Genomic DNA, 27369 nt, shown 5'->3' with positions numbered 1-27369 from the left:
TAACATATGACTTCTGAAACTGGGTCATAAAAGCTATTGCAGCTGCAGCCTCTTCTTCAGATTACTCACTCTGGGAGAAGCTGCCGTGTCCCTATGACAATCAAGAAGCCCCATGGAGAGGTCCACAGGGTGAGGAACTGAGGCTGCCTATAAACAGTCAAGGAGGAACTGATGGCTCTTGCCAACAGCCATGTAAGTGAACCATGTTGGACACAGATCCTCCAACCCCAGGCAAGTCTTCGGATGACTGGAGCCCCAGCTGACATTTTGACTGCAACCTCCTGAAACACTCTGAGCCAGAACCACTCAGCTAAGCAGCTCCTAGATTCCTGACCCTCAAATGCTTTGTGAGATAATAAATGATTTTAGTTTTAAGCTGCTATGTTTTGAGGTAATTTTTTAGATAACTAACACGGGGTGTTAGTGAACACCCCTTCATTGTCTCGGGAGTGATTGGAATGAACACAGCAACCATTGAAAAGCTGAATTTTAGGGAGATTTTATATGCATATAGCCTATACCTCACCATGGAGATCAGGGCACGTCCTTACCAAAGATTTTATAAGCTCCAAAATTACAGCGATTTCCCAAGTCTCCTCCAGTTCTGTTTCATCCTCGTACACCATTATAATAAACACAGGTAGTGCTGGTGGTGGTGACTTCTTAAGGGGAGAAAAATATTTATCTTGTAAGATTTGACTTTTGAGAGGTTTCTTAGCCTATCTTGTCCAAAAAGCCTTGTCTCCTGTTGCTTGGCCCTTGTGGCAGATCGTATTTTCCAAAAATGCCTGCAATGACCTATCTGTTCCCACATGCTCTCTTCAAATTGTGATGGTGACACTCTTCCCATCCAGAGGTGGGGTCCATCTTTCTTCCCCTTGAATCTGGGTGAGTCTGTAACTACAGCAGAAGGGATGCTATGTGACTTTCGAGCTTAGGTCATCAAAGAGGATACACCTCCAACTGGCCCTTCTGGGACATTTGCTCTTGGAACCCAGCCAGCATGTTGTGAAGCAAGTAAGAAACCACAAAGAAAGCACACATGTAAGTGCTCTAGCTGAAAACCCCACTGACGTCTCAGCTGACAACTAGCATCAACTGCCAGATAGTGAGTGACACTTGAGATGATTCCAGCAACCAACCATTGAGTCACTCCCAGCCTTCAAGCAGTACCAGCTGATGCCTCCTGGAGCAGGGATGACCTGTTCCCATTGTCTTAGCCAAATCGCAGATTCATTAGTGAAATAAATCATTATTGTTACTTTAATCCAATAAATTCAGGATGGTTTCTTATGTGCATTAGGTACCTGCAACATCCCAAGTTAATCATCACAGTCCTAAATGTCTTGTGTTTTACATTGTATAAGTATCCTAACTCACTGAATAGGAAAGAAACAAAAGAAAATCATAATGCAGGCATCTCCTCTATCAAAATTTTCCTGTCTTAAATGTCAGCTAATAGGTGAGGGCAGCAAGTGTGCCTGAGTTCTTAAACATCGCTGCACTTTACATCAGGCTTCTGTATGGTTGTTAAGAGAATGCCTTAAGACTTAATAGTGTTCGTGGCATTGTGACTAATCTTCAGACTTTGCTGAACAAGCCTGTCTTCCTCTTGCAAAGTTTTCCCAAAGAAATAGACACAGCCAAGGTCCTCCCCATATAGCAGTCTCAGGGAACAGTCTGAATCTCTCTTTGCTTTGCCCCATTGCCCCAGGAAAAGGCCAGAAACTAGAAGTTGACCTATCCTCCCCCACTTAGGTGTGGGGAAATACAGAAGTCTGACTAATGCAAGAAACACGCTAACGCAAGCCTTAGGCACAGGGGATGCCAAGCTGGACAGGAAGTTAGCAGCTGAGGCTGTTTAAGTTTTTGTAGGATTTCCTCCTTTTCTCCCTACCCTTCTTCTTAGTCCTCCCTCTATCCTACCCCCATTTCTTTAGCATCAGCTATTGTCAGTAGAATGGGCAAGGATATATTTTGAATGAGATGCTGCCACTCAATCCTATTGTGGTGATCCTACACAAGGAACCACAAGAAACCAAAGCAAGGAGATACCAAAGGATACTTGAAGAGCACCTAGGCCTACAAAGTTTAGTGTTTGAAGACATTTCCTATGAATCCGTAAGTAGAGCTAATTTTTTATTTTGCCATTTCTTTTCTAAATAATGGCTTGTGATTAAAAGAAGAACTCAGAAATGTTTGAACAATTACTACTAAGTGCTGAAGTAGATGATGTGGTGAGAATAAAATGCTCAGTAAAAACTATACAGTTTCTGCCCTCAATTACTTATTCTCCCTGGGAAGAGCCCAGGAAGGAGGGCATCATCATCCCTTTCCTGTTCATAGAGATAAATGATGAGGGGAATAGTTCCCTATGCGCCATCCCTGCCCTGCCATACTCAGAGAATCAAAAGGAATAATGGAAGCAATGGTACTGTAAGACACCCCCCCCCTTACCAGTTCAGTAACCCATAAAATGTACAAAACTGGCTTTCTGATTTTATCTTCCAATGTGATGATCTGCCCTGGAAACTAACATATTGCCTCACTTCTAAATTACAGCCAATCAGAAACTAATAGAAGAGGGAGGTCCCTATAATCCATTCTTGACGTCAAGGCCTGGTCAGCACTAGCTGCCCCTTTTGGGATCCATGGGAGGAGGGTGGGCCTGCATGTTCTCTCACTCATTCTTTATACTCCTTTTAATGATCCTTCATAATTTCACCTAGTGAAACCTTCAATTTTTCATCTTTAAATAGTATACAAAACAAATACTTAAATTTTAAAACGTTTTCTCATTATACTACCACCAAAAATGATTTTGGATACACCAATGGCTCATACATAGCACATGCGGTAGGCTGAAAAACGCCCCCCCCCAAAAGGTGTCCGGGTCCTAGTCCCCAGAACTCATGAATATGTTACCATATATGGTATAAGGGATTTTGCAGATGTGATTAAGGGTCCTAAAATGGGGAGATTATCCTGGATTATCCAGGTGCCCCCACTGTTATCACAGAATCTTTATAAGAGGGAGGCAGGAGGGTAGGAGAGAAAAAGGTAACAACAGAGTTTGGAAGATGCTAGGCTGCCGGCTTGAAGATGGGGGATGCGGCCACAAGCTAAGGAATGCAAGCAAATTCTAGAAGCTAAAAAGGTAAGAAAACAAATTCTCTCCTAGAGCTTCCAGAAGGAACATAGTACTGTAACCCATTTTAGACTCTGACCTCCAGAACTACAACAGAAAAAACTTGTGTTGTTTTAAGCCACTAAATTTGTGGTAATTTGTGACAGTAGCAATAGGAAGCTAATATACTACTTAATTTATACCTTAATAAACTACTCAGGCTTTGCTCATGACTTTTTACATGACACAGTCTCAACTTTTTACATAATGGATTCTCAAAAAAGAGGTACTGAATGGAATCCCCTGAAAAAGTTAATATTCAATATAAATAAGTTTGCCAAAGTATAATTTTCAAAAAGTTAAAAACATGACTCTCATTTAAATATATTACGAGCATGTGTCAAAGATTTATCTCATTAATGAGAGAACCAGCAGGATGGTAAAGCTGGTTCAAGAGCATACGAGAAACTATGAACTATACATAGTGAGGGAAAAAAATACCAGAATAAGACTCAAAAGTTAAATATAAAGCCAGTTAATGTCTGGCAGGGCAATAAAACGTTCCCTTTGGGATTATCTTTTCCCAAAATGAAATCACCTCCACTGGGCAAAAGTAATTTGCAATTTACCAAGCTTCTACAAATTAATATCTAACTTTACAGAGTCTGGGACCTCATTAACAGTAAATACTACTTGAAATTTACCTCCTCCTAGAACTTCAAATGAACCTTAAACAAGCTTCTTAGATAAGGGTCTTGTCATAACATCGAAAGGGGACACACTAATCCTTTCTCCTTATTTCCAAATTTTGAATAATTTTTCTAAACAGACTTGCTCCAGTTGTCTATTAGTGAGTAATAAACTACTTGTGGCTTAAAACCACAACCATTTTATCATATGTCATGATGTTACGAGTCAGGATCTCGGGAAAGAGTCAGCTGAGTGATTCTTCTGCTCCACATGGTGCTGAATGGGGTTGGTTGCTCAACGATATTCAGCTCATAGTTGAGCTCATCTGAAGAATCCAAGACAGCTTCATTCACAAGTCTGATGTCTTGACTGGGACGGCTAGCAAGTTAGATACAGCTGGACCACCCTCTCTCTCTCCAAGGAGTTTCAGGGCCTTTTCATGGGATCTCTTCAGCGAGGTAATTAGGTATCTTATATGGACTCCTAATGGCAATCTTCTTAAAGATTAGATGCAGAACTGGCGTAACATCACCTCTCCCATACTCCGTTGAGCAAAGTAGTCGCAGTCCAGTCCATATTCAAGGAGAGGTGGAAATAGAACCCACCTCTTTTTTTTTGTAAGATTGGCACCTGAGCTAACAACTGTTGCCAATCTTCTTCCTTCTTTTTTCCTTTTTCTCCCCAAATCACCCCAGTGCATAGTTGTATATTTTTAGTTGTGGGTCCTTCTAGTTGTGGCATGTGGGATGCTGCCTCGACATGGCCTAATGAGTGGTGCCATGTTGGTGCCCAGGAAACCCTGGGCCGCCAAAGCAGAGCACGCAAACTTAACCACTCGGCCACAGGGCTGGCCCTAGAAGCCACCTCTTGATGGGAGAACTGCCAAAGAATTTGTGGCCTTGTTTAATCCACCACAAGTTTTACCTTGTAAATTTTTATTTTCATTATATGGCTAGCCCTTTTGTCCTAAGATCTGTTGCACCAAGCATTCCTATAACTTTCTGTTGTAAACTTTCTGTTTAAAGTTCTATAACAACTTTATTAAATACAAGAGGAATGACCTGGGCAGCCCACCACTCTTTTGTCCCCCCCTCTATATCCCTTTGCAAACACTCAAGGACAATGTCTTAAACCAATGGTTCTCAAAGTAGAACCAATAGCATCAGCATCACCTGGGAACTTGTTATAAATGCAATTAATTCTCAGGTCGCACTTCAGACCTACTGAATCTGAAACTCTGAGGACCAGGCCCAGCAGTCTGTTTTAACAAGCACTCTTGATGATGCTGAGAACCACTGATTGAGCGTTTTACACCACTAAATGAAAATTAGTACTGTAAAACTCTAATACCATCTGAAACCAGTCTTGCAAGAAAATACATTTTATGGGTTTTTTCTTTACCATGATTTTTTTTAAAAAGAACATAGAGAGTCTATAAATACCACAGTGGATTATTTACAGCTTCCGGAGAAAGAAAAGACAATGCCAAAGATAGCTTGGTGGCTTTCTCTATTTGATGTCCTCTCCCAGCTGTCTAAATCCTCTCCCGCCTACCTGGCAGGCAGGAACTGACTCTTCTTCCACCTACTCAAGGGACACTCTCTGGAGGTATCATACCTTACCTTTTTTTTTGGTGAGGAAGACTGGCCCTGAGCTAATATCTGTTGCCAGTCTTCCTCTTTTTGCTTGAGGAAGATTGTCACTGAGCTAACATCTATGCCAATCTTCCTCTGTTCCGTATATGGGACTCCTCCTCAACGTGGCTTGATGAGAGATGCATAGGACTGTGCCCAGGATCTGAACCCGAGAACCTCAGGCCACCAAAGCGGAGCACACAGACTTAACCGTGATGCCATCAGGCCAGCCCATACCTTACTTCTAAAGAATCACTTGTGCAAAGAATTTGTACACTCTCCATCTTAATAATGGGGCTATTACACAGCCCAAAAAAATACATTATTCACTCAAAGTGACCCTCATTAATCTCCCTCACAGACAGGCGTTGTGTGAGAAAAAAATGGGTAATTTTGTTGATCCTCTCTAGGACACCTTGTTTTCTATTTCTTTAATTTCTGTTCTTCATTCTTTCTTTCCTTCTACTTTCTTTGAGTTTATCCTATAGTTCATTTATTTTCAGGCTTTCCTATTTTCTTATATAAACTGTATATAAAGTTGTATCCTAAAAGTCTTATGTTGACGTGTTTACCATTCAGTTCTAAATACTCTCTACTTTCCATTGTTTTCTTAAGCAGTCCATGGATCAGAAGTGTGGTGGTTTTTTCTAATTTCTTACTTCTAACATAATGATCAGAAAACATGATCTGCCTCATCAAAAATCAGCACACTCTTCCTCTAAAAGGCCAGATAGTAAATATTTTAGGCTTTGCTGGTCAAACAGTCTCTGTTGTAAGTACTCAACTCTGCTTTTGTTGCCCTAAAGCAACCAAACACAATATGTAAATAAATGAAAGTAGCTGTAATCCTAAAAACTTTCCTTACAAAAACAGGGGATGGCCAGATTTGGCTGTGGGCCATAGTTTGCCAACCCTTGGTCTATCTATATGGCACCCATTCTTTGGTCACTGTTAAGACTCGCTGTTACCTAGTACATGAAGTTTTGTAATGTTCCATGAATGCTTCAAAACCAATTATCATCTTACCCTTGGCCTGCCCCACTTCTTTAAGATTCGGGCGTGGCCCATGTAAACATCTGCTTTTGTTAACTTGTCACAGTAATCAAGAGACTGGATTTTTGGAATCAAACAGACCTCAGCTGCCAGCTTTGCCACTTGCCAAGGGGTGGTTTGGGGTAAATTACTTAATGTCTTTAATCCTCAGGTTCCTGGCTATAGAGAAAATATCACTACCTACCTCATGGGGTTGGTGTGTGAAGAAAAATTCGAAATAATCCATATAAAGCACCTAGGAGAGTGCCAGGCCCACTTCAATCATTATTAGTAGTATTAGTATCATCATGCCATTGAACCACCACTCTGAGGCAGGTATGATGAAACTCAAAAGAAACTAAGGCTCAGACATGTTTAAAGAACTTGCCCAAAATCTGATCGCCAGTGACAAAGCACTGATTCCCACCCAGAACTTCTACTGCCAAATCCAAAGTTTCCAGTACTTGGGCTCTGATTAATCCAGTCACACTAACACGTAAGGAATTCACTGTGTGCTATTCGTAGGCGAGGCTGCATTCTAAGACACCAGGAGAAAGGAGTTGCGAAATGCACAAGAATTAATCCTACACGGCGCAAGTTTAGTCCTTAAGGGGAAAGAGAGAGTTCCGTGAGCTCAACGGGCTGAAACGGCCTGGGAGGTGCTAGCCGAGCTAACCAACCACCAGATTTCTGGAATCAGGGTATACAGGCTTATAACCCGCACAAACTCTTTTCTGGGCTTGATCCTCTAAGGAAGTGGTGTCACCCAGGGGCGCAGCCAGGCTGGCGCTCCTCAGCCTCGATGACCTGCTGCCCACGCCTGTTGCTGCCCTTTTGGGCTCTCCCGCTCCACGTGCCTGGAACACCTGGCGCCTAAAAATATCACGTGGTTGAACCTCCCGGATTCAACCTCCTGGTTGAAACGTCTTCGGCTTTTTAAAAGAACGGGCGCCGTCATCACTTTGAAATACGTAAATCACAGCCCTGACCTGCCGCTGATTCAGGGGGTGACGTGCAGTTGAAAGTGGCGACAAATTCACCCCCTTTCGAAGACCCCAACTTTTCTTTTTTTTCCCTCCACTCGGCGCATATGGTACACGGTGAGGACCGCCGAGCAGCCCGAAGGCTGCGGTGGATGTTGGATAAATACCCAGGAATCTCCATTTCTCCCAGCCCAGGCTCAGCCTGGGACTCTTCAAAGCCTTATCCTGTGACAATCACAAGGGTTTTCTCCGCCCCGTCGGTGACGGAAAACTCGTGACTCGGCCCTGAGCGCTGGGCGGGCGCAGAGAAGCGGGGGGCGGAGCTGTCGCAAGTCCAGCTCGCGAGGAAGCCCCCGACGGGCAGCGCGTGCGCAGTCTCTCGCCACGGGACCTCCTTCCCGCCGCTGAGACTAGGAAGCCGGACGCCAAATCAGTCCCGGCGCAGCCGCCACCGCCGGGCGCCGAGCGGGGCGGCCGCCCTCCCCGAGGCGCGCCTGCGCACGTCCCCACGCACGCTCAGGCGTACGGCGGCGGCCAGGGGTCGCGAGCCGGTGGAGGACCCGTGCGCGGAGGAGCCCGGAGAGTCAACGCTTCTTCCCTCCCTCCCCATTCCCCTCCCCGCTCCCTCCCCCCCCTCCCCGAGAATGTTCCGCTACGAGGTGAGCTGTTGCGACCGGAAGTGACCCCTCCCTCCCTCCCGCGCCCCTCTGTTTCTCTCACCCCCGGCGTGTGCGTCCCGCGCCCCTGGGGGGGAGGGGGCGGGCGCCCGGACCCGCGCCACCGAGAGGAGAGCGTCGGGCCTGGGGTCGCGGGGGTAATCCGAGGGCTGTGAGCTGCCTTCAGGGGGCGGGACTGACCTATCAGTTGCTGCTGGGGAGAGTTGGCCTCTGTTTTGGGGTGGGGAGGGCCCGTTAAGTGCCATAACCAGACCACCCCCCAACCCCTACCCTGGCGGGAACGTGGAGGGGAGTGCATGGCACCTACCCTGGGGTTCTTCTTGAGGAAGAGTCACCCGGGAAAGCCCAGAGACACGTTTCCCGCCCTGGACCCGGAACCACCTCCCCTCCGCTTACACACACCCATGCAAACAGGCAGCCATCGGAGTCAAGGGGGCCTGGACTTGCCCTTTGACTGGGGCCGGAGACTGTTTACTGAAGAGGGCTCCGGGTTGGGAGGGGGCGTGTCCGGCACAAGTTCCTTCTGGGCGAGTGGACGGAGACGTGGGTTTGGTGACGGTCCCGGGAATGTAGCAACAGTCGAGTGTCCTGACCCTGTCACTAGTTCACTGTTTGACCTTGAACGTCTCATAATCTCCGGACATAAAGTTTCTGGATTTGTGGAATGAAAGGGCTGGTCTAAATGATCCCTAAAAGTCTTTCCAACTTAAAAAAGTGATTTGGTTAAGTGGATCTTTATGATTTGGAAGGGAGTGGCTGCTGGAGGCTGCCTCTGATTTGGAGGCCGTTGCATGCCTGCTTTGTGTAAGTTTGCGAGGGCTTAAGATGGGTAGAGTGGCCCTTTGACCTAAATTTTTGGAATTGCCTGGCTAAGAGGTAGCCATGCAAGGTAGATCGCAAACCTGTGTGCCCAGAGAGTGTGGAATGCCTATGCTGAGTCTGTGAAAATTAGGGACACATACTTGATAGGAATGTTTCAGGACCAAACTGACTTTATGTAAACATGGAGAGAGAAGAAGAGACGCGGTAGGCAGAGTTGCCAAAGAAAACTTGGGAAATACATCAGTTGACTGAAGTGGAAGGGGAAAATATTTAAAATAGAACACACCTAAGTTGTTACAGTGATATCTGATCATTGTTCAGCAAGCCACCATCTTTGCGTAAATTTTTGCTTCATTTGATCCTCACAACAACTCTTTGAGGTAGGTGGTACTGTCCTTGCATTACCACTTAAGAGACTGAGGCTTAGAGCCTAACACAGGGCCTGAGACACAATAGGCGCTCGAGAGGTATTTAATTAATTAATCAGGAAGAATGTGGCTTGCCCAAGTTCGCACCACTTGTAAAAGTGGAGCTAGAACTCGAACTTGCCATGTCACAGTTTTTGGAGCATTGACTTAATTGTGATTGAAAGTTTAGCTTTTGGTTTTGTCACCAAATTTGGGGCTTATAGGAAACAGAAGGGGAGAAGGATGGAAAGTAAAGAGAAAGCTTTAAAAGGGAATTAAAAAATGGTTGAAAAGGTGACATGAATATGGGGAAGATGAGAATTTTGTTGAAAAACATACATAAAACTAGTGTAAAATAATAGTGTTCGTTTTCAGTTGTCATTACTCTTCTAACCACTGATCTGAAAGGAGCCACTGAAGGAAGTTGCAGCCCTAATTTCTTGGTTGCATGAGGAAATGCTATTATTAGATTCTTGATAAATGGAGAAATGGAACGTTTGGGGGAAAAGGTTACATGCCATAAGGACTAGAAAAGAGAAACTGAAGGAAGGAAGATCTTGAAATCTTGCAATGTCAGGGAAATTGGGGGATAGAAAAAATGCCATCTTTACAAGAAGTCATAATGAAGCTATTCTGTTAATTGGGAAGGTAAGATGAACATTTTTAGAACACTTAAAATGAGGTTGTGAACTTCATGAATAGCTAATCTCTTTTCTCTTTTTTTAGTCTTTGGAGGATTGTCCTCTGGATGAAGATGAAGATGCATTTCAGGGCCTGGGAGAGGAAGATGAAGAGATTGATCAATTTAATGATGATACATTTGGGTCAGGTGCAGTTGGTAAGTGGTATCTTCCTTTTATAATGTCATCTTGGTCTCTTGCTCTTTTCGAATGCTCTCTTTTGTAAGTGCTTTGTCTTAGGAGGAGTAACCTCGGTCATTGACTTGGCATTCTATTCCTGTTGTCAATCAGTAATAGTCCAGTCTTCACTGGAAGCATCTACTTTGCCCCCTCTTGGTTTCTTTTTGCCTCAGTTATAAAACCAGGTGTTCTCTAACCCTGACCCTTCCGGCTATATGATCTATGGCTCTACGTTGACAGTATAAGAAATTCACATGGTTAGAGAAGTAGACATTTTACAAGGGTTTAACATAACCCTAGAAGAAGAAAATTTTTATTTGTAGAACATGTAACTTAAGGAAAACTACTGGACTAGGAGAAAACGCAGATTCAGATATGTATGTTTTAAAATTCAGTTAATAGTATGTTGCATGACCCTGCTATTGTCTTATATCTTCAATAAAATAAAAAGCTTTTTATGCCTAGAATTTTGGTGATAGAAAGTCTATATAAGTTAGAAAAGTGCTGTTCATAGATGAAATTTCCCCACCCCTCCATATAGATAAATATTCTAGGATTTGGAAAAGGTTAAAAAGTTAAAGAAACAAACTAAACTTAGCACAGAGTTTAAAATTACTGAGATGGGAAATTTAGGGAGCAAGCTTATATGGTAAAGTTTGAGAATTAGAGATCCTAGAACAAGTATACGAACAAGTTAAAATTAAACTGTACTTTTAAAAGAAATGAATAAGTAAGAGTCAGTGCAAATATTTTTGCATTGACTGTTGGTGTAGAAAAGCAGCAATAACAGTATATAGATTGGAATGTGTAAATATTTATGCTTTCTTTGGAATCACAGCACTTCTGTCTATGCAACAAATAATCAAAGTTAAGTAATAAGAAGAAGAGGAAATTGCAAGATGTTGAATATCAAAAACAAATAAGAGTCTTAAAAGTGTTGTATTAGTTACTGGTTTTGCAGTGATCTAAACAGCTTAAAGTTGTTAAAGCTTAGACTGAGTTGAATGAATTGGCAAAAATGAAAGAGTATACTATTGTCAGTCACAGTTTACAAAATTCAGTAGAGATCTAAAACTTCCAGTATTGGGAGCAGCAGGAGAAGTGTTTAGGGTAGAAGCTAGACTCCTTGCAGAAGGGAACCGAAGACCTTTTGGAGCATAGCCACGGTTTAGGAGATGAGATCATCCAAGAGGATGATATGATCTAAGATGCTGTTCTCTCTCCATGGAGATCACAGGGAAAGGGACGGAGAGTAGAATTACAAAAGCAGGCACGTGATGTGAACAGCAGATTTTATTTGGAAGTTCCTTTGGTAATAACCTATAGAATACAATGGAAGCTACAAACATGGTGTGCTTGTTTCTGGAACTTTTTCTCTCTTAAAATATTATGCCAAATGTTACCATTTTTTAGCAAATTCCTCAGTATTAAAAAGTAGTTGATGGAATTGATTTATAGGTATTATATTAAGATGAAGCAGCGTAGGAAATGTTCTAGTTCTCAGTTTTGAACCTGGACAGAAGAGGAACAGGCCTGCCTTCTCACTGACTTCCAGAGCTCTGTGGACAGTCTTTTTTTCTGAGTTTCTATGTTCCTCACAAGATGGGGAAAATATTGCCTTAAAAGGATGTTAAAGCGCACAGGAAAAAAATACATGATGGAAAAAAAGAAACATACACACGCATTGAAAAAGCCCTTAGGGTTACACAGTAAAAGAACAGGTAGTAAAAAGTAAAGAGAGTGAATTAGCCTATGTTTGGCCCACTTTGTACGCCAGAGCATAAGGGTGATTAAGAAGGACTTCTTGGTCAACAAAGTTTATAATGGAGAAGAGATTTCCAAATATGAACCCTTTCCTTTGAGAGTATAATATACTAGAAGTGTAAAGTTAAAATCTTAATTCCTCGTAGCATCTTGATATGAATACTATACCGGTTTATAAAAAGAAAATTGCTATGTAAATCAACCTGTGACTTGTTTAATACACTTCTACAGGTAGATACACAGCTGGTGTAGAGAATTTAAACCAGGAGGTAAAATGTCAGACCTTTGACGTATGTTTTGGTTTCATGGTTTTTAACTCAAAGAGTAAGTGACTTGAATAATACCTGTTAGTACAGTAGTTATTTTAAGTCACTGGCTGCAAATGCCCTGATGTCACCCTTCCTTAAGAAACTAGTTCTTCTGCATGGAAAAGTGTTTGTATCATCTTAGAACAATAAATGGGCCACAGTAACCTCAACTTATTCTCTAAAAATAAAAGCTGACACTTACAAGGTGCTTATTATTGTAAATGTTTTACATATACTATTAGTCTTCACAGCAAGCTTGTGAGGTAGATACTATTATTATCCTCATTGTAACAGATGAAGAAGGAAAGTGCCAGCTAGGTTAAGTAACTATAAATACAATCAGTATAGACTACCAGTTATGTTTAAACAGACTTTGGGGAATCTTTGGGAATCTCCTGCCTCCACTTGAAAGGGCTCCCCATTCTTGATACTCCCTTTTATTAATAGTTGCTATAATCTTTAGGGACTGAAATTGCCTTAAAACTAAATCACCTCTACTTCCTTTTCATTTTGTTTTTATTCAGAAATATCCTTGAGACAGACTTCAGAGGAATTACTACAAGTATAAGTTTATAAGAGCAGCCAGGTATTCAGTAACCCACATCAGGGTGTAGATTAATTAGTTGAAAGAAACAGCTAGCTCTTTCCCTCCATTTCTCTGTTATTCTTTTCCCTACCCTTTATCATTTTGGCCAGTGTGGATTGAGGTCAAGCGTTGGCATATCTAAGTAACTGTATTTTTATATCATTTGAACAAGATACAGAGTGAAGTACCCTCTTACAGTAAGGGCATGCCATCTCTGACATACTGCTTCAGGTGATTTTTCACAAGCGCAAGAAAAATCTAAAATGATAGTGGTGTTCCATGGCATAGATTCCTTTGCTTACATGTTTGAAAAAGTAACAATTCACAAAAGAGCCATACACACAGGATATGGCTGTTTAACCAGTGTTTTTTTTAAAATGTATTATTAAGGACAAATAGACTGTTCATCTGTGGTAGGATCTGGTAAAGTTAGTAAACATGAGTACAGGAAGTGGTGAATGAAAACAACACAAGTTGGAACTCTGCTGCATTAGAATTGATCTATCAGCAAATTAACTTCCTAAATTGGGGAAATAAATGTAAAAGCAACCCCTTAATTCAGGATTGTAGACTCATTTTTTGGCATTGCTGAGTTAGTAAAATGGCAAAAAATGATTTGTCCTTTAAAAACTTGCTCAGCTTACTCTTTCTTAGCAAAGATGATGCAAATATCAATGTCACAATTCATTTTTAATTACACTATTCTTTAAGACTATTTTTTCAGATAACTGATAAATAGTGTAATTTTCATCTAAAGTGGATTTTTTCCTTTACCCCAGTAGTACATTCAGATCTACCACAGTGCCCAAAGACAAGACAGTGGTTCTGATCATACCAAATTATAAATTTTAGAGTCCCACTTTCCTTGCTTTTTGGATCTCTACTGTTATGTGACACAATGTTATATAATAAAAATAGCAAATTTTAACTGTTTATAATTTGACCCTAAAAGACTTAGCCTATTTAAATATTTGCTTAAGATGTTAAGATACATATCATATTCATTACATTATTAATCGTTACATTGAAAATTTGCAGATAATCCAAATTTCCATCAGTAAAGGATGGATTGAATTAGTTTCTCAATAGAATAGAATCTTACATAGGTATTAAAAAGAATGAGATAATATTATCAGTAGTTATATGTTTGTGTTTGTGCAAGAAAAGATGTCCGAGACGTATTGCTTAAATAAAAAGAAGTTAAATGTTACAGTTTGTGTTTTAAAAAACTTAACATAACTGTGGGATTATGAGAAACTTTCACTTTCTGAGTTACATATTTTTGTGATGTTTAAGTTTTTTAACAAATCTGTATTTTCTTTGTAAGCAGAAAAAAGAATAAAGATAATTTTAACAAGTTGCACATGAGCCCCTCAGAAAATTGTCAATAATTGAAACTTTTTTTTTAAGTGGCTACCATTTTTTATACCTTATTATGTAACAGGCGCTTTTTTTTTTTCTTGTCTTGGTGCTTCCTGTTCTTCCATCTTCTTTGTTTTAATGAGATATATAGAAAAATTATATGAGGAGGATTGTCATTGAGGACACGTTTTCAGAATTCTGTGTTTCTATGTTAGTTATAATGGGAATTACCTGTTATCACTCTCTGTTGAATTTTATAGGCCATAGAAAACAAAACTAAAGTAAGAGTAAAATATATAACGTATACAAAAAAGTACGTAGGTTTTTTCAGGTGATTCAAAAGTAGCACATGGTTAGATGAGGTGAAGGTTGAATTAAAATGAAAAGGTTATTAGGGGAAGCTTCAGTGAGGAGGGAAGGGTGTCTGAATTTGAATGAAAAGGAGCAAAGTAATGAGTAGAGCTTTTGTGATGGAAGCAGAGTGGAATGGAGAGATTGCAGAGCGCTAGAATGAGAGATGTGATGGGAGTAAGGTCTAGTTCTAGAGAAGCTGATAAAGGGTCCTGAAGACTTGCGTCTGCTATAGCGGGACTCAAAAACAATGCTGTGTCAGCATAAAAAACGAGCCAACAACCTCGTGCCAGTGCCACAGACTATACAGTAGGGTGCGGGAATAGCAAAGACATAGTTAAAATAGAAGAGGAAGTGACCTGGGTCCAAGTCACTGTCACCTTTGCCCTGGCATATTGCAGTAGCTGCCTGGCAGGTCTCCATGCTTCCAGTTTTGCTGCCCCTTCTTCTCCCCAAATCTGTTTCAACACAGCAGCCAGAGAGATTTCTTTCAAAAAGTCAAGCCACATCAGAACCTCCAGTGGCCCCCCCTTCAATCAGAGTGGCTCTAAAGGTCCTGAAGGAGCTCCCTCCTAACTACTACTTTGACCTCATTTTCTTCTGCTCTCCCCCCTTGATCATTCCAATCCAAACACAGTCCTTGCTGTTTCTGAAAATTGTCTGTCTCTCATCTTAAGGCCTTTCCACTGACTGTCCCTCTGCCTGGAACATGCTTCTCCCAGATAGCCACGTGGCTAACTTACTCTTGACTCTTGGCTCAAATGTCGCTCTCCCAGTGAGACATACCTCTGACCATCCTATTTAAACTTGTCAATTTGCCTCTCTCCCTCCATATTCTTGTAGCATTTCATTTTTTAATATAGTACCTAATTTTCTTATTCATTATGTTTATTGTTTATTGTCTGTCTCTTCTCTGCTTAAAGGAAAGCTGCAGGAGGGCTAGGATCCTTGTCTGTTTTATACACTCTTGTATCCCGTGCACCTAAAATAGTGCTGATCACCTACCAGTTGCTCAACAAATATTAATTGAATGAAATGAAAGGATTTAAAGACTTGTAAAGAAGATGGCAATTATGAGCTAAGAGAAAGTTGTCTGCTAGTGCAATGAGTTTTAAGTTTCCTTTTACGTTTTTGCGTGAAATGTCACAGAATCTCAAAACCAGTAGGTTGGAGTGGACATCTCTATCACCAGTTTAGAAATCGGTTTCGGAATATAGTTTGGACACCATTGGTAATGTATTAAGCTGTTACTCTAAATGCTTGAATTTTATTCCTGGTGTGATGTTATTTGTTCTCAATAGTGAAAAGCCCACTTAATATCCCTCTTATCTCATCTCCAAGTGGAAATTTAACTTTCTACTTATTTTCTGGAATTGGAGTTGTTCATTTAGTTAACAGAAGAGTTTTATAAAACCTTTTAGTTCCAATGTGAGCCATATTTCTTTTTGTATGATTTCCTTTTATGATAGATGATGATTGGCAGGAAGCACATGAGCGCCTGGCTGAACTGGAAGAGAAGCTCCCAGCGGCCGTTAATGAACAAACAGGCAATGGAGAAAGGGATGAGATGGACTTGTTGGGTGACCATGAGGAGAATCTGGCAGAAAGGCTCAGTAAGATGGTGATTGAAAATGAACTAGAAGATCCAGCTATCATGACGGCTGTGCAGACCAGGCCAGTTTTGCAAGTAAGTTACTCTGATTTGAGAGCTATGGCAGACTAATGATTAAAGTGAAGTGTCAGGGCCGGCCCCGTCACCGAGTGGTTAAGTTCACGTGCTCCCCTGCAATGGCGCAGCGTGTCGTCAGTGCGGATCCTGGGCGTGCACATGGCACCGCTCATCAAGCCATGCTGAGGCAGCATCCCACATGCCACAACTAGAAGGACCCACAACTAAAAATACACAGCTATGTACCTGGGGGATTTGGGGAGAAAAAGGAAAAATAAAACCATTAAAGTGAAGTGTTGAGCTTTGCCACTTTATTTCATCTACTATCCTGAGAGAATTACATATGCCATGGAAAATTGTTAATAAAATTCCTGATGATAGCAATTTTAGAGATGAAGTTGGGGAATAATGTATGTTTTGGAACACTACGTTTCTTATTCTCGAGCACTTGAGGCTCTTTTTAAAGCCTTGTTTACCAAAAGCAGATAAGTCGCTCAGAGACCCCACACTGTTGCAGACTTTCTGTGTGTGTTTTCCTTTTTCCTTAGCCCCAACCAGGAAGTCTCAATTCCAGCATCTGGGATGGATCTGAAGTTCTGAGGCGAATCCGAGGACCGCTGCTTGCTCAGGTATTAAACTTTCCCTCCTTATAAAAAATTCCTAGTATCTAAAAATTTCATGTTGGTTCCTGTTGTTGTCCTTTCCTTACTGAAACAGTGTGTTGATGTCTCTCATTTGCCAGTATTATGTTGATTACTCCATCCCACACTCAAAGCTGTAGCTGTTGTTTGTACACTTCCTCAGCCTCCAGGATATTGTTCACTTGACTGTGCTTTATGTTGAAAAGATTGAAAGGGAGCCATTGGAACTCAGATTTGTCAGCTTACGATTTGAATTACTTAAAAAGTGATTTCTAGGCGAAACTGTAGGGACAGAAAACAGATCAATGTTTGCCAGTGTTTGGGGTGGGGGGGGTTTAACTCCAAAGGGACAATACAAAGGAAGTTTGAGAAATGATGAAACTGTTCTGTATCTCCATTGTGGTGGTCGATCCATGGGTCTATGCATTTATCAAAACTCGTAGAACTGTATACCAAAGAGGGTAAATACTACTGGATATGAAATAAAAATATAAAAAATAATTTCTAAAGATAGTTTGGCATCTGTAGAGATTATTAAAACATTACAAGTTAGCTAATTTTTTCCTCTTTTTTTTTTTTTTTTTTTTTTACTACTTCCTCAATTAGGAAATGCCTGCAGTGTCTGTATTAGAATATGCCTTGCCTCAGAGGACCCCACAGGCCCCTGAAGACGATCGGGACCTTTCTGAGCGTGCATTACCACGGCGGTCAACGTCACCTGTCATTGGGAGTCCTCCTGTTAGAGCTGTCCCCATAGGCACCCCACCCAAGCAGATGGCTGTACCCAGCTTCAACCAGCAGGTACCTTTCATTAACAGGCACTCAGCCCAGGATATTGGGAATCTGGGCAAAATTACTTGGGAAATTGGTGATGCTGGGAGGAGGGTGGAAGTTTCGGGTAGGCATTAGATTAGAAAGAAAAAGAGCCAATTAGAGGAGAAGTTAGTACAAATAAGAGACACATTCCCTAATGACCTTTGCTGGTGCTGCTCCTGTTGCTGCTGCCTTTTAATTGGGGGAGAAAAAGGGTAGTTAACCACATTTAGTGTATTTATCCTTTTTAAAATGCTTTGCTGGCTGCCCAAAACCTTGGCAGAGAGGTAACTGAAAGCTGGGGGGAGTGGGAACACACAGCATTGTGCACGTCCCTTTTTACCTTTAAGATATCCCTGCTTTCCCTAGAGCCTGTGCAGTCCTGTTCCATAGACTTTCCTCCACCTGAAACCAGCAGCTGCAAAGGAAGGCCAATTTGGAAGGTATGGGGGGAGGGTGGTGTTGGTATGGCCTAGTTAGGCTCAACATCCTACGAAATGGTGGAGTCACAATGTATCACGAAAGAGCTGAGCATGGCGGCCATATCACAGGGGCTTCAGAATAGGACTTAGTTAATCCTCCAGCTTTCTTATCATTCCTTCTCCCTCACTGCTACCAAAATACATCCTTTTGGAGAGAATTTGCAAGTCAGAATATCTACTGCTACCTCCCTCAGATAGCATGGAAGGGTGGGGATAACTGGAGAATTAGCTAAATCTTCGTCAGTTAAAGGTGGCGTGTTGTTGTGAGAGGAGTGACCAAAGGCTCTGGATGTGAACCCATAGCTGTAGCCGTTTGCTTAGAAGTAGGGCTTTGCATTGAGTTCAGTGTCTCTACCAGTACTTGAGGGGAGGGAGTGTAGGTAGAGGAAAAACTGGCTTCACTGAGTGTAGTTGTATATATGTTTGTCCTGATAGATTCTGTGCCCGAAACCTGTCCATGTTCGGCCCCCAATGCCACCGCGTTATCCTGCTCCCTATGGTGAGAGGATGTCTCCAAACCAGCTCTGCAGTGTCCCGGTGCGTCACTTTACTACCTAATGAAGATGTGCATTGTCTTTGCTGATCGCTGCAAGTATGCAGACATCTCCTGATTTATACATATTTTATAATCTCCATACTTGAATTTCTGGATCTTCTGGTCCCCAGATCAGAAGACGTGCTTCATCATGTTTAGTTGTTTCTCACCTCAACTCTTTTCTTATCTTTAAAAATCTAAACTTGGTGTCGTCGTCTGGTTTCCTGCTATTTCAGTCCCTCATTCTAGTGCTTTCTTTTTCATGTTACATGATCATAGTGCTTCATAATTTCTAGCATTACTCTCTTTAGATTCAGTGGACAGCTTCACTGTACGATTTGAGAGTTTTTATATCCAAATTTATTCTGCCTTTCTAGTGAATTCCCTTACTATATTAATTTGTTTCATAGTACAATTTTTTCTTTTTTTCCCTTAGAACTCTTCCCTACTGGGTCACCCTTTCCCTCCTAGTGTTCCTCCTGTTCTCAGCCCCCTCCAGAGAGCACAGCTTCTTGGAGGAGCACAGGTAAGCCTGTGATAAGCCCGACCTATGAAGAGCTCACGCACTTTCTGAAGAGTTGTTAGATGATACCCACCCCCCTTTTTTTTTTGCTGTTAATCAGTCTCTACTGCCCCTTATTTTTTCCTTTAGTTTTTCAAACAAAATTATTGATGGAAACAGTATTCACTTTTCTGTGGATAAAAGCAGGGGGACTTGCTGATAACTAAATCTAAAATCTTGTCCCTCTTTATAGCTGCAGCCTGGACGGATGTCTCCCAGCCAGTTTGCACGGGTCCCTGGATTTGTTGGCAGTCCACTTGCTGCTGCCATGAATCCCAAGTTGCTGCAAGGGCGAGTTGGGCAGATGCTTCCCCCCGCACCAGGCTTCCGTGCCTTCTTTAGTGCTCCACCCCCCGCTACCCCACCTCCTCCACAGCAGCACCCCCCTGGCCCAGGACCTCACCTGCAAAACCTAAGGTACACAAACAGACGCCACTGTGTATTCAATGTCAGCCCGGTCTCTGGATCATTGAGGGTTAGTGTTATACTATGTCTCTCGAGGGTTGCAGGGGAGCTATTTTGAGATATTGTTGGATCCTCAAGTTGCTGAACAGAGAAATATTTGACTGTCTCCAGGCTTTCTTATGAATCACAGTTCCCTCGAGTCACATGTTTCCTGTGTACATTTGCACATCGCTAGTTAATCACCTCTTTTATTTTTTCTAAAGTTTCTTGTGTCTCACTTTCTATCCATTTTACAAACACATATCTACTCACATATACACTGAGTGCCTATCTCTTGACAAGAATTTCCATATGCCAAGGAACAGAGATATAGATGCTGAGTAGCCAGCTAATCTCAGTGCTTGCTTCTACCCTGGTTTTATAACAGGGAGGTTCAATTTCCTGCTTCAGCAAAATTGTGTTTTATTACATAGTATATTGTATCAGTCAGGGTTCTCCAGACAAACAGAACCAATAGGATATATATGTAAGAAGAGATTTGTATTAAAGAATTGGCTCACGTGGTTGTGCGGGCTGGCAAGTCTGAAATCCATAGAGGAGGCCTGCAGACTAGAAACTCAGGCAGGGCTTTTATGTTACAGTCTTGAGGCGAAATTCCTTCTCTTGGAAACCTGTTTTTGCTCTTAAACCCTTCAACTGATTGGGTGAGGCCCACCCACCTTATTGAGGGTCATGGCTTTTTTCTTAAAGTCAACCAATTGTAAAAGTTAATCACATCTACAAAATAACTTCACAGCAACATCTAGAATAATATTTGACCAAACAACTGGGTACTAGCCTAGCCAAGTTGACATAAAAGTAACCATCACATATGCATTTTCAGTGTCATTCCCAAGAGTTGAAACTAAGTATATTAAATTTGTTTAGAGACTTAGGTTTAACAGTTAGGAGCAAAAAAGAAAAAGAATTATGTTGCTTTACTGTTAATTCATTCCAATTTTATGATCTTCCTCTTAGGATTTGAGAATTGCCCTTTGGGACACATAAAAATATGCATGTCTTTTCCTTCTGAGAGATCTCCTTAGAATGCACTTTAGCGTTGCCATGGGTGAACCTGTATGAAATTATCCTTTACTGACAGCATTCTTTAAAACTTCCAATCATCAGGACAGCAAAAGTGAAAACTTTTTCCTGTTTTTCTTAGATCTCAGGCCCCAATGTTTAGACCAGACACAACTCACCTTCATCCACAGCACCGTCGACTCTTGCATCAGAGACAACAGCAGAACAGAAAGTAAGTACCATCCTACTCCTTTGTGGTTTCTTAATTCAGCGTTTAATTTTGATAGTGTAACAAGGTGCTACTAATTTAGTTTACTTTTTTAGTAAATGTAATTAGTATTGAGCTTATTTTACTGGTAAAGTCAGATCATATATGCTGTTTTGATTTGTTATTGATATGATATTGTTGGTGTTAAGTTTTTGATATGTGTTAGGTCCGTGGAGTGGATTCTGACTTGTAGCGCCCCTGTGTACAACAGAGTGGAACTCTGCCTGGTCTTTCTGTGCCACCCTCTCGCCTTCTGGCACTCTATCAGACAATGCTCTGCTGCTGTTCTTAGGGTTTTTATGGCCAGTTTTTTCAGAAGTGGGTGGCCAGGTCCTCCTTTCTACATATGTCTTAGTCTGGAAGCTCTGCTGAAACCCGTCCACCATGGGTGACCCTGATGGTATTTGAAATACCAGTGGTACAGCTTTCAGCATCACAGCAACATGCAGTCACCTGCAGTCTGACAATTGACAGACCGGTGCTGTGGTTCCCTGACCGGAAATGAACCCAGGCTGTGGCAGTAAAAGCACCAAACCTTAAACACTAGAACACCAAGGCTGGCCACGTTTTTGATACACAGGCTTTAAATGACAAGATTTTATCAATTTCCAAGTTAATTAAAATTCTGTTGATCATAAATCACACATACAGTTTACATCTGATTTTTTTCTTCCTTTTTTTGGTCAGCATTTTATGCTCCTTACCAAGTTCTTACCATACGCCTACCTACCTTTTGTTTACCAACATTTTTTTTTAAATATTTTTTTTTTCAATATTTTGTTTGAAATATGTTGGCTAGCCTTGTATTTGGGTTCTATGTAAAGCCGACAGTCACTCTTTATTTTTGCCTCTAATTATTTAATCGTCGTTCAACAAATATATGTATTTATATATGTGGCCCCAGCTGTGAAATAGGCACTGTGGTAGGTTTTGGGTAAAAGAGGAGTAAGACACGTTAAACCCCTGCCTTCATGGAGCTGATATCATTCATATATAAATAAAATAAGAAAAACAGAACTTTGAGGTTCCTTCAACCTTCAGTTTTATGGTTCTGTGTGTGTAATTTCTTCTCACTTTCAAAGAAGTTCTAGAATATTTTTTGCAGGGAAAAAACATATATGGGCTCTTAAAACAAGACACAAAAAAGTACAGGGGGCCAGTCTTGCAGCTGAGTGGTTAAGTTTGTGCTCTCTGCATTGGCGGCCAGCGGTTTGCTGGTTCGGATCATGGGCACGGACCTACACACTGCTCATCAAGCCATGCTGTGGCGGTGTCCCACATAGAAGAACTAGAGTTACTTACAACTAGAATATACGACAGTACTTGACCTTTGGGGAGGAAAAAAAAGAGGAAAATTGGCAACAGATGTTAGCTCAGGGTGAATCTTCCTCAAAAAAAAAAGTACAAACCATAAAGGAAAAGATTAATACATTTGATGGTGTTAAAATATGAAACTTCCAGTGCCTATGGTTAACAATATGGTGGTGTGTACTTCAGAATTTGTTAAGAAGGTGGATCCTCAAGTTAAGTATTCTTATGATACAGGGAAGCTCTGGCAGGTGTTGGATATGTCTGTTATTTGTGGTGATGGTATTACAAGTGTTTGCATATGTCCAGACTTAACAAATTGTACACGTTAAATAGGGGCAGTTCTTTGTATATCATTTATACCTCAATAAAGCTATTAAAAACATGTTTAAGAAAATTTTTTTTAAATATACTAACCTTCTATACAGAAAAAAGATACACGCAAACATGCAATTCTCAGCAGAGCAAACTTACATGGCCCATAAAAATGAAAAGATTTTCAGGCTCACTCATAAACTGAGAATTGCGGATTAAAATTAGATAACCATTTTACATCATCAGACAGGCAAAACTTCAAGTGTCTGAACACTGTCATTGTTGGCAAGAATGGTGTATACAGCTTCTTGAGAGAGAATTTGGCAGTAAATGATAAGGTTGAAAATGTGGATACACCACATCCTAGCAATTCTACTTTTTGGTCTATACCGGGGTGTATTGTCAACACCGATAAATATGAAGAACGTAATGTTGAATAAGAAGCAAGGAAAAGAATTATATGTCTAGTGCCATTTATGTTAAACTTAAAGGCACATAGACTAATACTGTATAATATTTAAAGGTGGACACACAAGCAGTAAAAGTATAAGAACATTTCAGGGACAGCACATGCCAAAGGCAGGATAGTGGTTCCTCCAGGAAGAAGGGGAAGGTGGAAACTGGGATCCAGAGGGTAAGAGGGCCTGCAGCTGTGACTGTAACGGTGCTTTACTTTAATGTTACTTTGTAAACATCTGAGGCAAATTTAGCCAAATAAATTTTTTTCATTAAGTCTAGGTGGTGGGTAAATGGATGTTAGTTACAGAATTTGCTGGGCTTTTCTCTATATTTGAAGTATTTTGTGATTTTTCAACAAGTTAAAAAAAGTATATGGACTGAGTCAAATTGGCCCAAGTTCAACGCTCCTGCTTTCCACCAGGTGTACAGCTTTGGACAAATTACTTGCTCTCTTTTAGCCTCAGTTTGTTGTCTTAAGTGGAGAAAATAAAACTGCCTTCCTCGTAGGGTTACTGTAGGCCTTTACAAAAGTCCGTAGGTGAAAGCACTTCGCATATGGTAAGGCACTCAGATCTCAGTTTTATCTCCTTAACTATGTATTGCGTAGCTCTTCCCTCTCAAATTCTGTTAAGATTCAATTCTTTTTCACTACTCTTTGAACGAAAGCAAAGAGAATCTTTTTTTCTTTTAATTGGCCTGGTTTATTGTCACATTGTGTCAAGCATAGAGAATGTACCCCCCTAGAGTGAATGTGGCACCTGTTTGTTTTTCAGTCAGCATCGGAACCTCAATGGTGCGGGAGATAGAGGAAGTCACCGGAGCAGTCATCACGATCATCTCCGGAAGGATCCATATGCCAATCTCATGTTGCAGCGAGAAAAGGATTGGGTCTCTAAAATCCAGATGATGCAGCTGCAAAGCACTGATCCCTACCTGGATGATTTTTATTACCAGGTAAGTAGTCGCTAGTTTTGAGGCTGACAGGTTAGTCCCTTACTCTGGTGAAGGCACTCATTTAAATATTGGTAGAATTAAATATGGATAGACTTTTCTTTTGAGGTAGTCAAGTGGATAAGAATTGACTCAGCAAATTCTGTCCTCTTTTCAAGCGGGAGAACCTCTCACACTGTTTGCATATGTGTCTTTTATTTCTTACACATAGAGGCTCTCGGACCAATTTTTTCAAATCCATTTGGCATCAATAATCTGGTTCTTTCGATTAAGAATATTGGCAGTCTAACTTTAAAGATATTTCCATTGGTGATTAGCTTTTTTGAAAGCTTGGACTTTTGGTAAAGTAAATTTATAGCAGTCCAACAAAAGTCTGTAGAGTTTAAGTTGTGTTACTGCCACTAGTGTAAATTATTTAATGATAAAGAGCAGCCGTATTCTGTGCTTGTATTACAACTGAAATCATCTTTTCATGTGGTAGAATTACTTTGAAAAACTGGAGAAACTGTCAGCTGCTGAAGAAGTGCAAGGTGATGGCCCTAAAAAGGAGCGCACCAAGCTCATTACCCCTCAGGTGGCCAAACTGGAGCACACCTATAAGCCAGGTAAGGTCCTTAACCCCAGGCCCATAAGAAGAGAAGCTTGACATGCTGCTGATAGGATAAGACATAAATAACTTTAAGATAATTGGATAGAGATGTTTGAAACTGATAAAGTACCATTGTCCTTAATAAATGCAGAGGTCAGACTTTATTCAGGCATGAAGTGAATGGTTTGACAGATGACCTTTTAGATCCTTTTCTAAAGATTGGCCCTGAGCTAACTGCTGTTGCCAATCTTCCTCTTTTTTGCTCTCCCCAAAGCCCCAGTGCATAGTTATATGTCCTAATTGTGAAGTCAGTCTAATTCTTCTGTGTGGGACACCACCACAGCATGGCTCGATGAGCTGTGCTAGGTCCATGCCCAGGATCTGAACTGGTGAACCCTGGGCCACTGAAGCGGAGCACATGAACTTAACCACTTGGCCACGGGGCAGCCTCCTCCGTAACTTTTTAAAACCTGTTGTAATTTCTAGTATCCCTACAATAGATAAGAGGAAAATACTTCAGATTTTTTTATTTGATTATTCTTGTAACAACAAAAAATGGGAAAGCATAGATTTAGAGATTGCTTTAGATAATACATAGATTTTTATAGTAAGTTGTTAGACTGTGAGTAAAGAATAGAGAATGTAAAGATCTTCTTTGAAAGCTGCCTCCCTGCCTTGCTGAGTTTTTATTTATTGGAAACTTTCTGGCCTTGCAGTGCAGTTTGAGGGCTCTTTGGGAAAGCTGACTGTCTCCAGTGTGAATAATCCCCGAAAAATGATTGATGCTGTTGTGACATCTCGGAGTGAAGATGATGTAAGTGTCAACAAAACTGTGTGTTTAAGAACGTCTGGGTCATCACTACTGCTCTTGGGGTCACCATGGAATGGAATCAGGTGTGATGGAGTTGTTCGTAGTCTAATCTGGAGCCTCCCAGCTGGCGTGTCATGGCATTCTGGTTTTCTGCAGATATGCTGAGATATTAACACTTTTGCCTCTAAGGCAGCCACGCAGGACCTGGGGTGACAGGAGTCTTTGCACTGGGTAACTCTGGCTGCAAAAAGCATCAGCTGTTTACTCCAGTTTTGGAGATTGCCATTTTCTATGTATTTTAAGATCTTCCTTTGCCAACTTCATCTTGTACTGTATTCTGCAATTACCTTGTGCCCATCTATGAGTTCAGTTTAGTTGTTTGTGTGTGGGTTGATTAAATCAATTCTGTGACCTTCGTCTACATTAGTATTGTTTTAGATTATTAACTTTCAGAGAGTCAAGATTCTCATCTCCAAGTATTTGTCACGATGCAACTACATATGCACACTTAGTAAATTATTTTTAACAGAAGTAAAGAGTTCACTTGAATAGTCTTGTCTCTTTTTTTAGGAGACAAAGGAAAAACAGGTTCGGGACAAGAGACGAAAAACCCTTGTCATAATTGAGAAAGTAAGTTTTAGAATTTGTTGCTATAGTTTCAAATAAGGAACTGTCAAATATGTGTGTACCCAAGAAGTGGAAAAATAAGCAATCAATCAGTGTTCTGTGATTTTTTAGTTAATGAATATATTCTTGTCAAGTGCCTCTTGTGCATGAGAGCATACTAGAAAGGAATGTGGTACCTCACCTATGACCTCATGGAAAGAATACTGCAATTACAGTTAGAAGTTCCAGGTTTTTGTCTGAGCTTTTTCAGTTAACAGCCGAGTGTTTGCGGGCAGGTTACCTTTCTAAGAGAATAAGAATAAAAGTTACATTATTCTGCCTATGCAGTGAATCTGTTCACATATATTTATTGGGCACTCCCTGGGTGCTAGGCGCTCTGCTGGGTGCTAAGAAAAATGAGATATCATATAGGCAATTAATTTGTAAAGCATAAATACCATCTTGCAAGGCCCCAGAGTGTAGTGGTTAGGAGCACAGACTCTGGAACCAGGCCTTTTCCATTTCTAACTGAGTCTGCGACTTGAAGCCAGTTATTGATCCCTTCTGTGCTGTCCTCAATTTCTTCATCTGTAAAAATGGAGGTGATAATAGTGTCCTTCCCACTGGGCTGTGGCAAGCATTCAGTGAATGATACAAGGTGCTTAGAACAGTGCCTGGCGCCCAGTGGTAAAATTAACTATTACCATTTTTATAAATATCAGGCATCATTTGGAGCAGTGGCACATTATATTACAGTGCTATTGTTGCTGCTGGAAAATTTGAGAAGTGTGTACTCATTTCACCATCATTGCCTTCTGGATTAGAGGTCAAAGAGGGTCAGAGAATGGTGTTTGAAGAATTTTTTAAGTAATTTCACGGTGTTTTTCTGGATTTAAAAGAGCAACTTTTCCCCCCCTCGTTCTTATTACAGTGAGTTTTCACTGTTTTGCCTTTCTCTGGTAGTCCTGAACTGTGAGGTCGTTTGTCTGATGCTCTGATCCTGACCTAGCATGATGGGGCCTGCTCTGTGTCTCCCTTAGACCTATAGTTTACTCCTGGATGTGGAGGATTATGAAAGGCGGTATCTCCTAAGTCTAGAAGAAGAGCGACCAGCCCTGATGGAAGAAAGAAAACACAAAATTTGCAGCATGTATGACAACTTAAGGGGGAAATTGCCCGGTCAAGAGAGGTAAGAATTATGCATTTTGAGGAAAACATGAGACTAGCAGGCTTCCCTCTGCTAAACTGAGGTTTACACAACTCTGTGTTTTGGATACCCTTGCTTACCAT

The 27369-nt window shown here is 41.1% G+C and overlaps 1 protein-coding gene and 1 long non-coding RNA gene across 6 annotated transcripts in view; one reads left to right on the top strand and one right to left on the bottom strand.

The window, feature by feature from the left end:
- Positions 1–8546, bottom strand: part of LOC139074361 (uncharacterized) — a 37387-nt gene extending 28841 nt beyond the window's left edge. The window contains exon 1 of the long non-coding RNA XR_011523893.1: positions 8451–8546. This is a non-coding gene — a long non-coding RNA (uncharacterized lncRNA). The remainder of the gene's footprint in view (positions 1–8450) is intronic.
- Positions 7767–27369, top strand: part of PATL1 (PAT1 homolog 1, processing body mRNA decay factor) — a 28956-nt gene continuing 9353 nt past the window's right edge. Inside the window, exons 1-15 of one of the 5 annotated variants that reach the window (XM_070564003.1) lie at positions 7814–8125; positions 10099–10210; positions 16073–16290; positions 16821–16901; positions 17520–17714; positions 18098–18169; positions 18644–18745; positions 19180–19269; positions 19499–19722; positions 20915–21004; positions 23896–24076; positions 24555–24678; positions 25379–25476; positions 26044–26103; positions 27120–27268. In XM_070564003.1, coding sequence (XP_070420104.1) covers positions 8111–8125; positions 10099–10210; positions 16073–16290; positions 16821–16901; positions 17520–17714; positions 18098–18169; positions 18644–18745; positions 19180–19269; positions 19499–19722; positions 20915–21004; positions 23896–24076; positions 24555–24678; positions 25379–25476; positions 26044–26103; positions 27120–27268 — 1811 coding nt within the window. In that variant the 5' untranslated portion in view covers positions 7814–8110. Of the gene's footprint in view, positions 8126–8162; positions 10021–10098; positions 10211–16072; positions 16291–16820; positions 16902–17519; positions 17715–18097; positions 18170–18643; positions 18746–19179; positions 19270–19498; positions 19723–20914; positions 21005–23895; positions 24077–24554; positions 24679–25378; positions 25477–26043; positions 26104–27119; positions 27269–27369 lie in introns of those variants that run through there. The other 4 variants (XM_070564002.1, XM_070564004.1, XM_070564005.1 and 1 more) reach the window with 4 other exon arrangements.

This window comes from Equus przewalskii, chromosome 11 (genome assembly GCF_037783145.1).
Source record: "Equus przewalskii isolate Varuska chromosome 11, EquPr2, whole genome shotgun sequence".
Taxonomy (NCBI): domain Eukaryota; kingdom Metazoa; phylum Chordata; class Mammalia; order Perissodactyla; family Equidae; genus Equus; species Equus przewalskii.
The sequence above is the reverse complement of the archived record's forward strand: the minus strand, read 5'-3'. Positions and strand labels throughout refer to the sequence as shown.